Source organism: Lepisosteus oculatus, chromosome 3 (assembly GCF_040954835.1).
Source record: "Lepisosteus oculatus isolate fLepOcu1 chromosome 3, fLepOcu1.hap2, whole genome shotgun sequence".
In the NCBI taxonomy this organism is placed as follows: domain Eukaryota; kingdom Metazoa; phylum Chordata; class Actinopteri; order Semionotiformes; family Lepisosteidae; genus Lepisosteus; species Lepisosteus oculatus.
Window position 1 is genome coordinate 48,490,704 of NC_090698.1, and position 21,308 is coordinate 48,512,011.

At 36.4% G+C, this 21,308-nt stretch overlaps 1 protein-coding gene across 1 annotated transcript in view; it reads left to right on the forward strand.

Annotated features, from left to right (window-relative positions):
• Nucleotides 1–21,308, forward strand: part of ipo11 (importin 11) — a 262,035-nt gene that overhangs the window by 39,942 nt on the left and 200,785 nt on the right. Inside the window, exons 6-10 of the mRNA XM_006626819.3 lie at nt 280–412; nt 924–982; nt 12,279–12,327; nt 17,333–17,403; nt 19,713–19,905. Coding sequence (XP_006626882.2) covers nt 280–412; nt 924–982; nt 12,279–12,327; nt 17,333–17,403; nt 19,713–19,905 — 505 coding nt within the window. The remainder of the gene's footprint in view (nt 1–279; nt 413–923; nt 983–12,278; nt 12,328–17,332; nt 17,404–19,712; nt 19,906–21,308) is intronic.

The following is a 21,308-nucleotide window of genomic DNA, read 5'->3' on the forward strand; positions in this document are numbered from 1 at the left end:
TAGACTTCCTTTCATTGTTTTACTGTGTCATAAACCCATTAGGTTGTTGGAGATATAATTGAGTTGAAAACAATTTGCCCGAGAAGCTTTTTTCTTGAAGGCCTGTGCATATGATCTTTTTGTATTTTTTGTTATAATGCATCATGTACTGAAGATTCATTTTCATATACAGAAACCTACCAAGAATGTTAATGAAACAATAATATGGAGTTCCAGAATTGTTGCCTCTGTTAATCTTGATAAAATCCTCTCTAATATTATGCTTTTAAATCTTTATAGCTGGCGTCTGGCATCTACAGTTTTGCTTGCTCTCTGTGGAATCATCACACTGATACCTTCCTACAGCAGATTTGTGCAAGAGATGAAACTGCTGCCATCAGTTCCTTGGAAAGAACTTTGCTATCATTAAAAGGTACTGACTGCTTTTGATCCAGTTGCCACCAGGGCGGTGAAGGAAAATGAATGTCAGAAGTAACCCACTGTTCAGGTCTGTGTTGTTTGCTGGAGTACATGTAATTCTGAAACAGCCAACTGCAAAAATCTTCGAACAGAGACGATGTGGTGATATTTGTTTTTTTGTTTAAAATATAATATGAGGGGGGTAAGGTATGTAAGTTAATAATATAATATTTCCTAAGGTCATGTGTGTCATTTCTTGACATAGAGGGAGGTCATTGAATTAATGATAAGAAAACATGAAACCATTTATCTGCAAAGACAAATTATTCCTGACGAGAGAATATCCCGTTCGACTGGTGTTTTTTCCATGCTGTATTCCTGCGTGCTTTGGGTTTCTGAAACCCTACTGGGATTCAGTGCATTCTTAGGACCGGGGTGGGTATATTCATAAGGAACAGATTGGTAGTGCTTGGATAGTGAATATATGTCATAAAAGCACACTGAACACTTTTCTTCTTTTGTAGTTCTAAGGAAACTTACAGTACATGGATTTGTTGAGCCCCATCAGAATATGGAGGTCATGGTAAGTGAAGAAAGTAAAAAAAATAATCGTATTAAGTAAAACAAATTAGGTGGTTACATGCATTTTAATTACATTTACATATGCACTTTACCATGTACATTTAATTATACTTTCTTAGTGTGTGAGGACAAACTTTGGACAAAGGCAGCAGTACTTTAAGTGAAAATGTTGAAGCAATGGGAATGTGCCTTTTTGTTTTTCTTCGATTCTTTTCAACTTGTCTGTAGTCCTTTGTAAGAATTTTATATATACATATTTTGTCAATTAAATTGTTACAAATGGGGGGGTTACAACAATGAAAATCAGGAATTGACCAAGTGGCTTAGTCAATAAGTGAAATAATTGTTCATATCCCCCAACTGGTAAGTGCTTTTTCCAGAATATACCCGAGCGGCTGGTATAATTAGAGGCACGTGAATTCTTTGATCTCTGGCACAACTTTGTTGAGAGGAGTAATAATCCAGGTACACTTGGTTAAACAAAATATTTAGTACAATGATAAGACACCGACTACACTACACACATCAAATCATACAACAAACAAGTTACTCTATGTGCAGTATTTACAAACAAGGCATTTTAGAGGCCTTACATTCTGGTCACCCATAAAACCCAGATTGCTACTAACCATTGAACTCTTATGTGGGCTCTGTAGCCACTAAGAGATGAGCTGCATTCTAACTAAATGCAATACAGCCTGCAGATAAATCTCTCTCTCTGCACCCCGGATGCCACAAAATAAGTGGGAGCCTATCTTCCTATCCATAAAAATGCACCCTAATCAGGAAAGATTTTTCTAACTGAGGTATCTTTTACCCAGCAAACCCAAGTTCCCTAAAAACACAGCATGCTCTCTCTAGCAAGGTTCAGATGCTTAGCTCCAGTCATATTTTGTTTGGGTGATCGTGAAGTAGGGGCTCTCGGCTGGTGCCAGCTTCACCAGTCCAACTCATGTGGACTCCTCTCTCTTTCTCTTTCCTCCTGTCTCCTCTTCTGTTCTTAATATGATCTTATATGTTGTATTTCTGTACTGCTCATTGACAATCATTAACCCGCAGCTTACCTAGATATACTAAGGTCAGCTTTAATTTGTTTTTGCCTTTTTTAAGTCCAAAAGGTGGAAAACCTAATGACATTTTGAAGGTTTGGTATGAGCAGCTGTTTTGTTACCTCATTGAACTAAATGTTTATAGAATTTAGAACTTGTATGCAGCTGGACATCTTGGAATAATGGTCATCGTATACAAAATTATTTAGAATTAAATGAATTAAATCACAAATTGGATTCACCACTCACATACAGCTGGTCATAGACACACGCCTTGAAATCTAAACAGTTCTAGACTTAAAGCAAATGTCCACATTCTCAAGGCTTAAGTGTGAACTTTGTCTTGCAACATATCTTTAAGATGGCTGTTTTAAATGTTTTTTTTTTAAATACTACCTAATGCTGTCCATTCAATGGGGAAAACATTTCTAACCTTATTTTAAACTTCTTTAATTCTGTGTATGTAACTGGAGAACATTTTTATTTAGTAAGAGCAATAGTATTAAATGTCTCTATTTTGCTTTGACATTTTGCAATAAATGAACCTCATTATGAAAAAAGGAAATGTTCTGGCAGATGTGCTGATTTTCTGTTGACACCATGTTGTCATTAGCAGTACACAGAACGTAAATTGAAGTAGTTGACTTTTCATTTTCAGATGAGTGCTAATAATACGCTTTAATGTCTTCATGAGGTCTTTTTATTTAGCCTTTTTTTCTTTAAATACTCTTGTGCTGTTTTTGCTGCATGAATGCATTTAGATGATAAGTCCTTCACATTTATATGGATACGATTCCCTTTTCCCAGAAGGGCAGCCAACTGGGAATTCATGAAGCTCTACACTTATCCTTAATTCTAAGCTTTTCTGATTATACCAGTTCCATATTTACGGACAGCCCAAAGTTTCATGAATTTTAATGTATTTTCTGAATTGCGTTGTGCTACAGAAATTTCCATCAAAGAAAAGGTTAAGTATTAAATAAAGCAGTTCTGAGTGTAACATCTCGCATTTAATTATACATGAAAATCCTGTTGCACTTGGCACAAACACGAACATATTCATATTTCCTTTCTAATATGTGGTCTGAAGTTTGATTTAACATTTTGGAAAGCTTAAAATGGTAAGACTGCAGCATAAAACTCAGTGTTAAATTATTTTTGTCATTACCAGCAAATGTAGTTGTGGTGGAATACCCTGATATTTGTTTGAATCTTGGACGGTATTAAAGTTTTGCCATCTTAAACCATGATTTACTTTCATTCTTGCATATAGATGATTATTTTATTTGTCTTATTTTGATCTGGAGGCTATGTGAAAATATTTTATCATAGTAAAAATATAACCATATAATGTTGCTTTCATAAAGAATGATACACAGTGTGTCACAGTCATGCCGGAGGATTCGGTTAACAAAGATAGTCAGAATGAATAGATCCCCTGAAGACAGACGCAGTAACTGCAATAAGAAACATGCTGGCCTGTTGCCGTATGAATATGGTTGGTTATGACATGCTCAGGAGTCAGAGGTGAAGGCAAGTGTTAGATTGCCTTTCTTTCACACATCATGTGATTGTGATTTGTGTCTCAAAATTTCACATATTTCATGCAATCAGCCACAGCACATCATTTCAATCACCTGCGATACTTCTGGATTTCACAGCACATGTCCAGCTTCACAGTTCCTGTGTCAAAGGTCATGGCTGTGACATTATTACAGTCTAGCCTAGTCGTGAAGAGTTCCCAGTATATTTACATCTTAAGCCTTATGGCTGTCATAGACATTGATCTGATAACTTGTGTGTTTATTATTTGTTTGTTTTAGTATGACAGCCAACATACAGTACTTATATTGGAGGAAGATGCATGATGGGCCCAATGCTTATTTCTGTTTACATCCTTAGAAACATTCAGTGAATTTCTCCTTTAGTAAAATTTTGATATAAACGGATGGTGAGTCAATATAAAGCTCAATTCTCATTCCTCAGGTACAGGACTTTACATAATGTTTTTCCACCCAGTGATTTGAGTCATTTAAATTACTTTTATGGATTTATTTAATGCTTTAGTATTGAGTATATTAATCTTGGTCCCTTCACAATATGACTGCTTTTTGCTGTACATTGATTTTATCAGTTATGTTAAAAATGTCTGTATCTAATTCACTAAATTGTAGTGATTTAATTTAGTTGTAGAACCTCAATATACATTACTGTTTACAAGGACTATATACTTTATTGTAGGACAGATTTATCTGTTTAACCTTATGTTTAGAGCTGCGAGTCTAAGGAAGGCATACATTCATTATGGCATAAATATGCATCAGCATCAACCAACATTAGTTTAAAAAAGCATTTATATTCAGTTTCTCAAAAACACTGTATTATGAAGTTTGCTATTTGTCCAGTTTACAAAGAAAGTCATACAGTAGATGAAATGCAGGATGATATTGGTAGCAGCTAAGTGCCTCAGGCTACTACACACGCACAAAGTATTTAGACCTTGTGTTAAGCTGGTTGAGGCTATTTATATATGTTTAATACTTGTCTGAAACTGAAAGGTGTACAAAAGGAAATGTAAAATCTAAAACTTTAGCACACTGAGGGCTTTTTTCTGTAGTGGACCACAAAATGTAATCTTTATGTAGTACTGAGCCTTGCCTGACAGAGTTTGTCATTTCCCTCAAAATCTTCATTATAAATAATCTTCCTAACAGTAATGTAAACTGACTCATTTGTAACTAAAGGTGACTATGCAAGTTACACATTTTTAAGTCTGGTCATTTACCTAGAGGATATAAACAAAAACTTACAAGTGAAGAGACCTTTTGACTTATCATTGTATTGGTTACTTGAGGCTTTACAAAAGGCCCTGGTATAATATATCAGGTTTGTGTTAATGTGTGAATCATCCAAGACAACTCAGCTTTGAGAATGCACTAGGACATCTCACAAACCACCCTAATGGGCGTAGCGGTGGCTCTGTGGCTAAGTATCTGCGCCTGTGGCTGAAAAGTTGCTGGTTCAAATCCCGCAGCTGGCAGAGGAATCCTACTCCTTTGGGCTCCTGAGCAAGGCCCTTAACCCCAACTGCTCCAGGGGCGCTGTACAATGGCAGACCCTGCGCTCTGACCCCAGGCTCTCTCCCTATCTGTGTGTCTCATGGAGAGCAAGCTGGGGTATGCGAAAAGATCATTTCCAATGCAAGAAATTGTAAAGGGTTAATAAAGTAAATAAAGTAAGTAAGTAATAGTTAGAAAACAACCGGAATTCTCTCAGAAGAGTGCTAACCTTTTCAGCAGCAGAGTACAATACTATAATAACTTTTAGACAATGATGGTCTTGTCTTCCTCAGCCTGGAAACGTGTAGCACCTGGAGTCGACCTGTTCCACATTTATAGGTGATACTCAATGACAGCTCGGGACGCTGTCATTGAGTTTGAACACAGAGCGCCTCGAGTTTTGATGCCTTGTTTCGCTTTGTTGGTACTCTGACCCCTGCATGCTTGTTACGGCCTCGTCTTCTGGATTACCCCCTGGCTTTGTTTACCATCTCTCTTGGCTTTGACACTGGCTCGTTAAAAATGAATTCGTTTTCATTTCTTTAGATCAAACTGCTGTCCATAGTGACATTTTGTGATAAAAGTACTTCTTTCAGTGACACGTTTTCTCCTGCTAAATGTATTTTCTCCCACTGCACAACAAAGAACAGAAATCAGCTGGCAGATAGAGAACAATAATAACATGCTGTTTGACTTTCTGAAAACTGCAGAAAAGCCTACAGGTAGTTCTGACAAGAAGGGAAGAGACAACAGCACTAGGTTCTTTCAGGCTGCATAAGACAAAACTGAGCCATTTTTCATTGCTATTTACTTCATAAACATGGATTTTATGTAGTCTGTAGGTTACTTCTGTCTATATTTGTAATATAAATGAGTTTAGCATCTGTTTTACAATGGATTCAGTCTAATGATGGATGTAAGTGAAGTTTCCTTAGGCAACCATGCTTGTGTTATGGAAATTGTCCCATGTTATTGATGCTTAATCCTTTGTTTATCCCTTTGACCTAGATCTGTAAAATACAATACCCATTTCTCTCGATGGTAATTGGCAAACATATAGCATATACTCACAGTACAATTCACTTCTAGAATTTGCATAATCTCTTTTTGTTTTCAATGACTTAGTTAATTTTCTTCTCACAGAAGAATTGATTATAGAACAGAATGCTAGAAGAATCAGTGGTTTTCCATTACTGAGGTAGAGTGAACTCAATCCTAGAAAACAAGTCTTCTGTGTACTCATTATCTAAGCGCTTAATCCAACAAAGGATTGCAGGATTGTGTTTTCTTAAGTTTCCATTGTGTAAAATGTGTCTGAGCTTCACTTTCAGAGGTTGAGCACAGATGTGGAAAGAGCTTGACACGTTCATATTCCATCTAAGAATACTATACCTAAACACATTTGGGAGATTAAGACTGCATTAGGATAAGATTTACAAATGTACGGCCATCCAAATGAACCATAAATGACTTGGTTTCACTTGACATGGTGGTGTCCAATAGATTTCGTTGTTACGTACTTGCCAAAGTTAGTGGTCAGCCCGTATTCCAGAGATATTGGAGCGCTGCAAAGTTATATCTTGCATGGATCAACCTGGTTTTACTGGAAGTTATTCAGTTTAGACAGGCAGCTTAGTAAACCTGGAACAGACCAATCAACATATCCATCAGTCTCTGGAAGGTGGTGTGAGGCTCTGCATAACAAGAAAAACAATTTCACCGATTGGCTAAGATTTGGAGGGGCGGAGTGACTGATTTCAGAGGCTTAAAGTCTTCTTGGCACCATTTTTTGAACGGTTACTTTCAGTGACTTGACCAAGCATTACACCTAATTGCCAGAGGCCAATAGCATGGAGTTAATGAACCGCTTCATCACCTAAGTATCAGTTGACGGGTTATCTTGTTCAAGACAAAGTAGTTTGGAAGTGGGGTGGTATTGGAGTCCTGCAAAACTCAGTTGACGTTTGTTAGCCAAAAAACCTCCTTCAAGGAAAGGATACTGGACTTCAAATTCATGTGGTCAAGTGCAAGAGCAGCAGCCCACACTTCTGCCTGCAACTGGGGATCCCCCTGAGTGAAGAGGCCCCTAGGAGTCTTTACTGCAGACTCTGAACTAGCTACTGATTCTGCTGCATTAGGACCTATTAACCCTTTGCTGATTTCTGTCTGGTCTGTAATGGGTTATACTGTAAGTAAATCTAACTTCCATGTGCATGTGAATCTCATTCTCTGAGTACTGCTTCAATCTGTCTTGGATTTCTATTCTGATCACAAGTAAGTGCTCCAGGAACCTTTGACAGAAGCTGGGTTCCATGATTCCAATCACTAACCACATTACAGTGGTGAAAAGGTCTCTCTTTATGCCAAATATTGATTTCTTGTTACGTGACATTTTTTTTTAAATCCGTTTAAAAAAAATAATCAGTTTATCTAAGTGGCATCCACTGTGAACCCATACATGCTGTGCAAGTAAAAAAGAGCAAAATTATCAAAACTCTAGGAAATCTTATTTTTTAAGGGTTAAGACTGCAAACCTAGCAATTCCTTACAGAACAAGAAAGGTATGGAAATATTTTGAAAATGCACTGAAGCAATACATTACAGAAATGAACCTAATTTGATACATGAATACTTTCTTTACAACCTGCTCATGAGTCTGTAGGTTTATTTAACAATGTTGGCAGCATTATTTAAAAGTTTGTCACCTCGTTGCAAATCTCAGCCTGTTTTTATAGGGTATGTCTCGATATTCACGTAACTGTTTTTAGTTAGTTTAATACAAATTGTAACTCACAAAAATACCATTGTCAAATGAGTATGATTGTTTCTGCAAATGTATTTTTGACTACCGTTATTGTGTTGCAGTTCAAAATGGTAAACCCCTTTTCTGAAGATGGAGATTGTTATTTGTGTTATCTTAGTGTTTTGTGATGTTACTAGTCCGAGACTCCTTACTGCATGGTTGATGCTTCATTAAATGATGGGATATAGACACTTGTTAGTCAGCAATTGGACTGTCAGTAGATTGTCACTACTTCTTTAAGAAGGCTATCAACATTATTTTGTTAGGTTCTTCCATTGCTTAATTACTGGTATGCTGAAGTGTTATGTTTTTATCTATAGCCACCTGAATATAGCCATTAATACATTGATTTGTTCATAGCTAATTTGTTCAAGGTTTTCAGTGACCTCAAAAGGGCATGCAACAGTTTACAGAACCAAGAAACATGTTTTTTTGCAGCTCCCAGAATCATGCCTGTCTTTATAATGTACTATTATTCTTATCATACTTATATGGTCTGAGGTAAACTATAGCTGTACAGTAAGTCCCAGTGACTAATGGACATAATTGATCCTGTTGTGTATGTTTCACACTGTTTTATAAATCAAATTAATTCTTTAACATGTCTATTTTGCTCATCCATATCAGCACTTCTCTGCAAAAATAAAAGATGGCAGTTAATTTAAAGAATTAAGTTTCATGTTGCGTTTCTCAAACTTTTAGACCTTACAAGTAAGGGTTTACATGATAAAATTTTTTGTTTTGTCTGGTGATTGAAGACCGTTTTTTTTTCTGTGTGGCATGCATTAGGTGAAGGTGCAGATGCTAAAAGGCATTGATGTCAAACAAGTTGTGTACTATAGATACTTCAAGAATAAAGTGGTATGTTCAGAGTTTTTCAATATAAGAAGAAAATGGGAGCTTAATTTCAACATACAGATAGTTTATGTAACTTAATAAATCCCTGTTTCTATTTTTCAGTTGGTAGTTTATATTGGTTAAGCCTCACGTGCTGCATGTAGAATACTTTTTAAGTGTCATAAACCTGTGCAAAAAACATAGGATATTGTGATGAATAAGATCCAAAATGTTTTTCACATCTGCTATTGCCCTGCAGCAATAACATAATTGTGCTTGTGTTATGTGTTGTGATTTGGTGGTTTGAATTGACTGAAAGAATTAGAAATCGGGACAGTTAAAGCAGTTATGACAACAAGGAATAAATCAATCAAAACAACACTGGCATGTACAAGTTGAATCTGAGCATAAAATATACTGTTTCTATTATTATTAATTTTGTTTAGTACTAATATGTACAAAATAAACCAATACACGAGTAAAAGAAAATATAAATCAATCTATTGTGGCACACAGGGATGATCATTCACTCAGGGATTGCAAAAGATATTTAACAGAACGTGGTTAAAAGTTTAACACTTGGGTTTTAGTCAGTTTATAGATTACATCCATAGTCATATGCTTGAAAGACAAGCATTCAGTTACTTTCCTAAACTAATCTTGATCAAATACATACTTGTTTGGAAATGGGTTTACTTCTTGAGTATTCTAATGTGATCACCTGAAACAGAATGCTTGGCCAGGACTCTCTTTAAAAGAATAAAGAAGAGATTCTGTTAGTCTCCTGCTAAATCCATCTACTTTATTGGAAAACATTAATGAAACCTCAAGACTTGGGAACATTTACAGGTTGAGATTCAAAATCTGGTCGTCTGTATTTTGTTGCTTCTAGTTTGAATATTTGTGAATATTCAGTAGTATCAACAGAACTCCAGCTGTGTTTTGTTGATTACAACCGAAACTTGTCACTTGTTCTTCTTGCAAAGAATTCTGGTATATGTATAATCCCTTAGTCCATGCAGCCCAGTAGTTGTGCATAGCTAAGTTGTTTTAGTTGCAGACATTGGTGGTCACAGTCATGGGATTCTTTTTGCTGTCAATCTGCCAGGAGAGTTGGGTTTAGAGAGCATCCCAAACTGTGGTACAGCGTCTTTTAAGTTGTCATCATCGGTGGTTATTGATCATGATGTCGTCATTTTGTGCATCATTCTTTCCCTGTCAGTGGACTTATGAGAGGTGACCTACATCTGGGATTCTAGTCTGGATGTGTCTTCTTGGAAAGGTAGTTTAAGGTGTTGAAGTGGGTGTGTAATCACTGGAGATGACATGATGAGTCCAATTTATGATCTTCTGTTTTTTATTGTTTTGTTAGCTGCATTTCGAACAAGCTGACTTAAAGAAATTAAGCAGCGCAAGGGTGATTTTCTGTTCAAGAAAAGCATACTTAGTTGTAAACATAATAATAGCCTTGGTGCTACAACTGACATATTGAAGTTATACAGCGAAGGCTGTAAACAATCAGGATTGTTCCACAAGCTTTTGATGCATCCATAAACCATAACCTATTTTTTATTCAATTCACAAACTCAACCAACCAGAATATTAAAATCACTTTTCTCCATCTGATTTATTAAAAGACTTATAATTGTGATTTCCCTCTCCATAAACATTGAGGTTATGTAGAATGAGAAGGTGCTTTGAAGACAGCGTAATTGTGTTTGCTAAATTTAGAATTAACTAATGTAATTTGAAGAGAAACCAGAAAATAACAAAAATGCAGTCCTTACACAAATATTGCAGGACATATTCTGTAAATCCTTTTTATGAATAGTTAATGCGCTTAAGTGCAATGTAAAAGAAAGTAATACATTTCTATATGACCTATATTAAGAACAAAGGCATTTTTTGTTTTGATGTTTATGAATATCTTTTTCCAGTGCGATCTGTGTAATACGGCTTCTCCGTGCATTTATCATATGCCAGAATTTACTATACAATGTTTGCAAAATACCTGCTTGAAACGTTCAGCATATATAAAAAGGCAGTGATTAGGTTTTGCTCATAATCTCCTTGAAAATGAAAAAGGGGGTGATATAATGCTGTTGCTGTACAAAATAAAATAGTTATAGCTGTGGGGCTATTTATTACATTGACTTGGCTGGTGATAATTTCTCAACTCTTCCAGAATGCTTTAATGTTTTCCATTTATGTTGGGGCTTGCTGTGTATAATGAGAGGGTTATATGTGACATAGTTACTCTGGTTTCTCAAGAGTACACCAAACGTCCATGTCAAAGGACCAGACTTATCCCATTTCATTTGTATGGCCTGAGTGTTTTAAAGCCTGCCCGAGACTGCATGAATATTTTCTAACAGATTGCCCTATGCAGTGTATATACATATTGTGTATGGCTAGGGCTATTTTTTATTTGCAATGTGTGTTTTGTGTTGCGTGTTTGGTTTTGTAGTTTTTATGGTGATTCCAAAGCCCCTTTTCTATCCTTTTGGATAGACAATAAAGATATATAATAACACTAAACTATGAACTCTGAGGGGCTTACCATACAAGGGGTGATATTGCTGTTCAGATCATTTGAAAAGCAAGAAAATCAATAATTTAATAGATTTGTGTGTGTTGCCTCATCATATTTGACCAAAAAAGTCTGTCGTTGTTACTCTCACATCAAAAACCTGTCACCAATATAACATCTGACTCGCAATGATCTTTTTTAAGGCTTCATTGGTTAGTAGTTAAGCAATAGTGAATTTAGAGTTCCTAGTGAGTGGTGAATTGTGAATTTTGATTTATAATAAATATTAAATCACTCAAATTATAGTTGTCTTATTTGGACAGCTATAATTTACAAGACACTAAGACACCAATGATCATTGGCGACGTGGCTTCCAGGAAACCTAATGCATGAAAACATGGTTTTTGAGCCCTCTGTTGGGGAAAAAATATTCAGGCTTGGTTAGAAACAATAGTGTTGGTCAGGTGCTCCAAACCATTTTTTTTTTCAATTCAGTTTACCAGATTAACACATTAAGCTTTTGTTTTTAGTAAATATTCTCATTCTCATTCTTCAATTCAAAATTTGGGTTTCTTTACAGAAGGCACACTCCAGACTTTTTGATAAGGTGTTGTGTACTGTAACTGCATCATTTGTTAAGCAGCAGGACTGTTTGGTTTGACTTATATTTTGTCTCATTTGAAGAAAACTTGGCTTCTGGCTGCATGATTAAAACTAAGTAGTTCTGACAAGCAGGTTCTAACCTTCAGCATGTGTAGGTCTTCAAAAATCTGCCAGAGTTTTAAAAATACTTGTAGTTCAAACTAAATGAAGGAGCTTAGTTTTCACTGCACCCCTTTTGGGTGCAAAACATGTATCATTTGTGTTGTCTTCACACTCAAGTGTTTTGGCACTAATCACTAGGGAAACTGATTTAAAATGTTTTGTTAAGAGTTTTCTGTTAAATATGTTTTTTAAAAAACTTCCAATATTTTTGAATGTTCATAAAATAGTTTGCTGATTTATTTTTTATTTTGCAGGGCTTCCTTAATGCAGTGTTTGAGAGGCTGAAGCAGTTTTTAGAATGCTGTAAGTATACGTTTGAGATAAAATGTTATTAAATTGCCTAATTAAGTGCTAATGTAAAGAATAGTTTGCAAATACATTATCCATTATCTGCAGTAATTGTCCTGAACAATTTTCTTGTTGCTGCATTACTTCATGCCTTTGGTGGATTTTGTGTTGTCATTGTGCAGTGAATGGTTTGTCATCTTAATACTGGAGACAAATGCTGTTCTCAACTCTTTATGTATTCAAGAGAAAGCAAGCATGATTTCATTATTTTCTCCTGTGTTTAGTTTTCTTTTTTATCTGGTGACAGTGTTTTGGTTCTAAAGAGCAAATTAATCAGTTAAAGTGTAGGTTGTGAGCAGCATTTTAGAGAGGATTGACAAAGAAGAGAAGAAAAATGAGACCCTGTCTTGAACTTTACTGTTAAATCTTACCTAATTATTTATTTTCCCATGAGGATTAATGTGAAACGGGGGGTTAGGTTCTGGGCTTTAGAAGTATAGTTTACAGTAAGTATTTCTGTTAGTCAATATAGTAACTGTGCACAAAATGAGACTGATGAAACTTTCTGTTCTTGCTTCAGGGAAAATATTTAGTGCTGTATTAAAAACATGATATGTGGCAGTTATTCATAAATAATGTATAATAATAAATTTATAAACTTGTTTTATTCATTTGCATATTTATATTTCTGCTTATACACTTTAAATTGCATATTTCTGAATATAGTATGATATAGTAATACTTTTTATTATTGAAATAAAGGCTGTTTACAATGTGATGTAAAATAGTTCTTCCAGTTCACGTTTTTTTTTTCTGAAGGTACTATGACTCAGGTGCTCCTGATTCATCTTTCAATGAGAGGCAAATATCTCCCAGTGCATGTTATCAGTTTACATTTGCTCAATTTTATGGAGCAAGACTCTGAGGTTATGTACTAGAAAACCTTCCTTTAAAAGTAGCTTTAATGTGTATTGTGCAAATAATAAGAACAGTCTTGAGCTAAGTGAACTATTGAACTGATTTATACACCTGTTAACATCTCATTCTTTTTTGACTTGAAGTTGTAATGAATATACAGTTTTATTTATGAGTGATTTTTAAGAAATTTTAAAGCCAAATGTAATAGTACACTCAATAATAGACAAATGCAAAACGAAATTCCATCTATCCAGTTTCTAACCACTTTATCCAGCACAGGGTCCCAGGAGAGCTGCAGCCTATCCCAGCAAGCAATGGGAGCAACGCAGAATGCACCTTGTATGGGATGCAAGTCCATTGCAGGGCAGACACAGGACACAGGACACAGGACACAGGACACAGGACACAGGACACAGGACACAGGACACAGGACACAGGACACGGACACAGGACACAGGACACAGGACACAGGACACAGGACACAGGACACAGGACACAGGACACAGGACACAGGACACAGGACACAGGACACAGGACACAGGACACAGGACACAGGACACAGGACACAGGACACAGGACGAACATGGGGAAAACCTACAAACTCCATGCAGATAGCACCTCAGGTCCAGAATAGATCCCAGAGTTACACATTAAAGGGGAACTGCAGTCTCTATTTCTCAGACCGGCAATTAAATCTTGGTAACAAAATAAATTCATTGATGTTGGAGAAAAAAAAATTGAATTAAGCTCAAGATCGTGAACTTTGCGAAAGTACTGCGAGTCATCTTGTTGACAAAATTCGCATTTAAATTGGCAAGTGATGTGGCCTTTCCTGCTCACTAGTCTCTGTAATGAATAATGTAATGGGATGTCTGAGCATATAAAAACAGCTTGTACAGCAGACATTTCACCGCAGAAATGTTCCAACATGATCTGCATGCAGGGTTAACAGCTACATTGTATTTGTCGGCAAAACAGTATCAAAATTGAAAGCAATATTTCTACTGGATTAAGAGAGATGTATTCACAACCCTGCTTGTTCACAATGTCATAGGGCTGGAACATATCACCGGATGTTTTGTTGCCTCACTCTGAATTGCAGAGCATGGCTCTGCACATACCTGGACATACATTCATTTTGTGATGTCAATTAGAGGGTTTTACAAGTTACTGTGTACAGTTTACTATTATTGCGGTTTGAAGTGCACTGATCAATGCTGATTCTTTCTAACCCTGAAATATGAAAAGAGCATTATAGTTCACCTTTAATAGCTTTAATGAAAAGGTGGTTTTCTAGCAAGATTTGAAAAATTTCTAAAAGATTTGGACAGTGAGTCGCATAGACCTGTTGCTGCACTCTGTCTCCCGTTGTCTTACTAAAAATGACAGTAAGGTTAAAAGCTAGACCAAGGGTCTCCAACCTACGGCCGAGAACAGAGGACACTGTATGCTTACGCACAAGTGTTAAAGAAGTGAAATAACCTTTACCTCAGGTTCATTTGTTTGTTGTTCTTGAGTTTTCTTGCATTGTTTATTTATTTTACATTGAAATGTCAGGAGCTAAGAGGAGAAAAGTTGACGAAGAGTGGCATGTTTTTAATGAGGTGTGGACTGAAAACTATTTAATGATTGAAAGCATAACAAAGTGCTGTGCTTATAATAATATGCAGAGAAACTGTCTCTGTTCTCAAGGAGGATAATATCTGAAGAAATTACAATACGACTGGCAAAATGCGTTCAGATACAGAAAGTAGAAACAATGAAGAAAACCTGAATTTATCCGCGTGAATTTAATCCAGTGTAAGGGCGAGTATCAAAATAACCCATGTCTTAGCTAAGGCAGTACTTAGCTTACGGATGGGCAGTATATAAAAAAACTTGTATTATGAAGGCTGCTGATTAACTATGTCCAGAAAAAGTTGCTTTGTTCGAGTAAATAAGACTGTCAGCTAATAATAATAATAATAATAATAATAATAATAATAATAATAATAATAATAATAATTGCTTACAGTTATATAGCATTTTTCTGGACACTCCACTCAAAGCGCTTTACAGGTAATGGGGACTCCCCTCCACCACCACCAATGTGCAGCATCCACCTGGATGATGCGACAGCAGCCATAGTGCGCCAGAACGCTCACCACACATCAGCTATCAGTGGGGAGGAGAGCAGAGTTATGAAGCCAATTCATAGATGGGGATTATTAGGAGACCATGATTGATAAGGGCCAATGGGAAATTTTACCAGGAGACCGGGGTTACACCCCTACTCTTTTCGAGAAACGGCCTGGGATTTTTAATGACCACAGAGAGGACCTCGGTTTTACGTCTCATCCGAAGGACGGCGCCTGTTTACAGTACAGTGTCCCCATCACTACACTGGGGCATTAGGACCCACATGGGCCGCAGGGTGAGTGTCCCCTGCTGGCCCCACTAACACCTCTTCGAATACTTCTAATACAAATGCTCGTTGCACTATATCATTCATCAGCAGGCTTTGTGCGGTAAAAATTTCCAATTATCTGCAGTAATGGATATAGTTGTGAAGACAGTATATTTTACACGATTGTCCTCCCTTAATCATCATCAGTTTAAAAACTTCCTATCTGAAATTGAGAGTGAATATCTGGATGTTCTGTACCCTTGTGAGCTTCGCTGGATCAGCAAAGCTGAAGTGCTAATTAGATTTTTTTAATTACTCACAGAAATCGATACATTCATGACTCAGACCTATTAACGCCCTCTTTGACAATTTTTGGTTATGGAAGCTCGGCTTTCTTGTGGATTTGACTACACATTATAAGTGAACTGAATGTGAAACTTCAGGGCGAAAATTCGGTTGTTTCAGATTTGTTTTCACGTGTAAAATCTCCTTCAGACAAAAATATTTTTTTGAAAAACAGGTGGCCGCTAATGATTTTGTCTATTTTGCAACTTGTGAAAAGTACAGAAATGAATGTACTGAACCATTTCCGATTCCGTACGCTTTAAACATGATTTCACATTTGAAGCAGCAATTTCTGGACCATTTTCAAGATTGTGACAGTATCCCAGAGAACATAAGATTGTTCCAGAACCCTTTTGGAAGTGAAGTAGAAGATCTTCTGTATTGTAATGTCATTTATTATCGCACAGCTTTAAGTGCCTTGGGGCAACTTTGTTGTGAAAGGTGCTATATAAAAATAAATTGAATTGAATGGAATCTTCAGCCTGAGCTGTAGCTCGAAGTAATTGACCTTCTGCAAATGACTTGTATATGGATCTGTTTAATGTAAAGGATTTGTTAAAATTCTATAAATCGCTACTTGAAGATAGTTTTAAGAACATGGAATGTTTTCTGTCTTTACCCCCACATATTTGTGTGAACAAACTTTTTCAAAGATTAAATATATCAGATCTGAATATAGAATATCACTCTCTGATGAGCACCTTAAGCAGAATTTGATTCTGGGTGCGATTAAGTTTGAACCAGAATTTGAGGACATTCTGTCACCGAAGCAATTCCAAATATCGCATTAAATTTGTGCACATGTATGTGAATTTTTTTTTAGTTCTATTTGTTCATTTGAATATTACAATATATGACAAGGGTTTTCATTAAATTTATTATTTAATGAAAAGTGTAAGTGTGTGTTGTTGATTACGTATTCCTCTATCATAAAATCTCCCTGTCTACCTACCCTCCCATTGTTTGGCTCTCCAGCCTTTCCTCTTAAGCAAAGAAAGTCAATATGCTGATGCAGAGTCCAGTTAGTTTGGATATTGTAAGATTCAAAGTTCTCTTTGGTATCTTTGACCAATACCTTCTCAGCTGTTACAATAATCTAATCCTGAATAAATAAAGTTGTGTGTGAAATAAGATGTAGTAATAGTTTCCTATAAAGCTAAAGCTTGGGGTTCCTATAGCTAATGCCAGCAAGATTTCAACTAATGTGTCCTAACAGTTTGTTGTCATCAACATTGAAATATAAATTGTAAATTGTTTTTAAAAATGTGTAATGTTTGTCATATTTTATGGAAGCTAATTGTTGGTGTATTGTATTTAATGTAGTACACACTGAATGATAGTTTAAATGTATTCCCTGTTTTGTACCTCAAGGCAGACAAATAGGCCCTGACAACACCTGCCGGGAGAAGCTGGAGAAGACTGTTATACTCTATACAAAAGTTGTAAGTAAAGTTGTGTTCAGGCTTCTGTGATTAGTTATTGCTTTCCTTATTCAAATGCTGGGTTAATGATGTAAGAAATGGAGTATTTTCATTTGATGTTGATGTAAAATGCAATTTTACATTAATTTGTGAAGTAATTAGAATTTTAATTATATATAATATAAATTAAATGGGTGTTAGATCCATATGAAAGGTTATTGGGATTATTCAAAACTTTTTAAGCTTTAAACTCCTTTCAAAATATACATATGCTTATTGATTGTTTAATGATAAAATTATCTTTGAAGGCTGTGTACTTGCACGCTTATATTAAATAGTTTTTTCCGTTTGTTTTTGCGTCCTAGTTTGATGAAATGGATGATGTAATCTTCTGCAGGCTGCATCTTAAGGCATTTATATTCTCTGGTTCATCTGAAAAAGTCGAAGTAAATGCAAAATATAGTGGAAGTGTGGCGCGTGCAGCAATAAGAAATGTGCGAGTTCAGCGTCATTACCTCATGGTTTGTTATATAGATGTCGGCCTGGGTTAAATCAGTAGTTTGACCTGCAGGCCAACCACAAATGACAATCCCCATTACTTGATATTGGATCTTTTTTGTCAGGAAGAGAAAAACAATCTTTCACAAACAGAAAGCTGTTGAGTTCTAGGTTTGTGATTTGTGATGGGCTTTTGGGTTGAAGATTCTATTTAATTTGGCCCATCCTAATCACTTATGTGCAGGAAAACCTCTTAACCTCTCATTTGGTTGTAAACCAAGATTTCTGGATTCTAGAGAAGGACAACAGACATATTTAGGGTATAAATACAGATGTGGGATTAATCCCTTTTATCCAACCAATTTTGTAATGTTTTCTACATCTGCATGGCAGTACTGCAGTGCATCATAAACGCCTTCACTAAATTGCTTCTGTAAAAAATTAAAGTTATTTTGTATAACACAAATGGACCCCCTATTTGTTTTGTTTTGAAAATAAGGTCTGAACAAAACACTATTTGGGTACTTTGCAGTCCTGTTAGGAATGTGTTTATTATATTAGACAATGTCAGCGTGTGGCTGACCTACTTTGTTACTGTCTTGTGGTGCAGTTGCTAATTATTCAACCTTTACACATTATTTAGAAGGGCACAACACTTTTTATAGGTATATGAATAGATATTTGAAAAAGAGCAACCCGTTTTTGCTATTAAGAGCACTGAACACCTACTTTTGTTTTAGTGCAATCAGGAAGTCAGTTTCTGTCTATTAAGATGTGTAAAAATGTCAGCATCTTTGGGCAGTGTGCCCTGGGGAGTGACATTGCTTTTAGGATGTGGCATACATCATTTTACCCCTGCTCGCCAGAAACAAATATTTATAGATAGATAATACTTTATTAATCCCGTAGGGAAATTGATGAAAATAGTTATGCTGGAAATAGTAATGATTATCTGCTTATTAAGTTAAAAAAATAATAATTGTCATGATATTAATACAATCAAAGCATTCATAAGCATCTCTAATGGTGGGTTATAAACAAGAGACGGCCATTTGGCCCATCAAGCTTGTTTGGTTACTAGAAGCTAAATTATCCAGAGTCTCATCTGGCAACATTTTTTTTAAAAGAACCCAGGTTGTTGGAATCTACAAGATGGCTGGCTGGCTTGTTCTAGATTCCTATAACAACACGTGTCAAAAATTGCCCTCCGCCCTTTCTCAGTTCTAAATGTACTTTACTTTTCACTGGAATCCCCTCTGGGTCATGCAAGACAATTATGAAAACACCTGTCTGGGTAAATCAGGTCCCTCATAGTCTGCTCTCTTGAAGACTAAAAAAAAAGTTAATTTTTGCCTTTTATGTTAGGATATTCCTTTATGTCTGGAAATGTAACTGGTTGCTCTACGCTGGACTGAATCTAAAGCAGCAGCATCTTTATTGTAGTATAGTGACCATATTTGTAAAAAATATTCTAAATGTGATCTTATCTGTATAATTTTAATATAACATCCCTTTATTTAAATTCTGTGCCTTTGAATATATATTCTGTGCTATATTTTGTTGAAGCTTCTTCATTGTCTAGAAGCTGTAAATGTGTTAGAAGTCTTTTTCTTCGATAACTTCATGTTTGACATTTCACATTTTTATTTAGAGTTTTGGTAGTGTTAAAGATATTTAAGTATTTCACAGTTCCAGCAGGTTTATCATTGTCTGGCTGAGAAGGCCTTTTTAAATTAGAAATTAACTGAATGATGAGAGTAAAATATAAGATTGTGACTTTGTGCTGTTTACTGCATGGTTCCTTTGCTTATACCTGTTTTTGTCCTTTTCAGCTTTTAGACTTTTTGGAATATCACCCGTACCCTTTCATTCCCCTCATCCAGCGCTCTCTGGAGTTTGCCGTCAGCTACGTGTTCACAGAGGTCGGCGAGGGAATAACTTTTGAGAGGTTCATTGTCCAGTGCATGAACCTCATTAAAACGATCGTCAAAAATGATGCCTACAAGCCGGCCAAGAACATAGAAGGTACAGAGGTTCACTCAGCTCGGCATGACCGTGCATTTCTCGTCTCCTTCTAACCTTGTACAGTTTTGGACTTTTCCTTCTCCTTCTGGCTTCAGGTCGAGTGTTCAAGCAGCATCTTCATTTAATAGGCAGTTCTAGAAAGCATGGAATAATATTTCTTGGCCACAATTTTGACACAGCAAATGATTGTTGGGACATCATTGATTCGTTGTGCATGTGTCAGCACCCCAGTTCTTGTGCCAAATTCACCACATGGTTTAAGGCAGTGGTTCCCAGCCTTTTTTGTCTTATGTTCCCCCACAGCCCTTTCAATATGGCTTAAGTACCCCCGCATCCACACAAAATGCAGTATGATGCTAAATTTGTTCATTTAAACTGATATTAACCTGGATACTATTAAACATTATTGACAATATTAAACTGAATATTATTATGATGATTCACTTTCATCCAAAAGAGCAGTTATTGATACTAGATGAGGCGTTTGCCGTGCAGTAATGCAGGAGTGATTATTGTAATAAATCGGCAACGCTAGACATCAACATCTCACCGATTTAATCTGTTTCTACTTTTATTTTGTTCCTAATTACAATTATGTTGACTGAGAGTGAAACAGTATTTGTCATTTTTTAAATGTCAAGTATTAATTTCTATTTTGTGAATTACATTTAATCCACAATCTTCCAACCCCCCTGGTAACTGCTCACGAGTACCCCTGGTTGGGAGTCACTGGTTTAAGGGATGCTGAGGGTGGTACAGTTATTGGCATTGGGCATTGGGGCCCTTGGTTCAATTCCTGGGGTGCTATCTGTGTGGAGTTTGTTCTCCCCGTTTTTGTCGGGCTTTCCTCTGGATACTCCAGTTTCCTCCCAAAGACATACTGGTAAGTTAATTGACTTCTGGAATAAGACGGCCCTGGTGTGCGTGTCCGTGTCTGTATGTGCCCTGCGATGGATGGGTGTCTCGTCCAGAGTGCATCTGCCTAGCGCCCATTGTTTGCTGGGATAGGCTCTGGCTCCCACTGCGAGCCTGTGCTGGATACACCAGTTAGAAAATGGATAGATGGGTGTTACATGAGCTAAGGATTTCAAAACACAGTAGACTTGCGTTTTACATGTTAGTTAGGTTCCTGACAGCATGTATACCCCAAAGCACATCTTATGAGAACTCACCCTTCTATTCTCCTCCCTTAAACATCATACTTGTTTTCGGTTGACAAGCCATATTAAGGGTGATGCCACATGAAAGAACTGGCGTGCTATAGGTTCTGTAACTAGTTCACGGAGCGTAGTTCAGGTGCGCCACATTTGAATTTGTGAAATTTCCTGGATTATTAGATTTTTAATTTATTTTTCCATCGCCAACTGTGTATAGTCAAATTTGCATAAAAATACTTTGTGTAA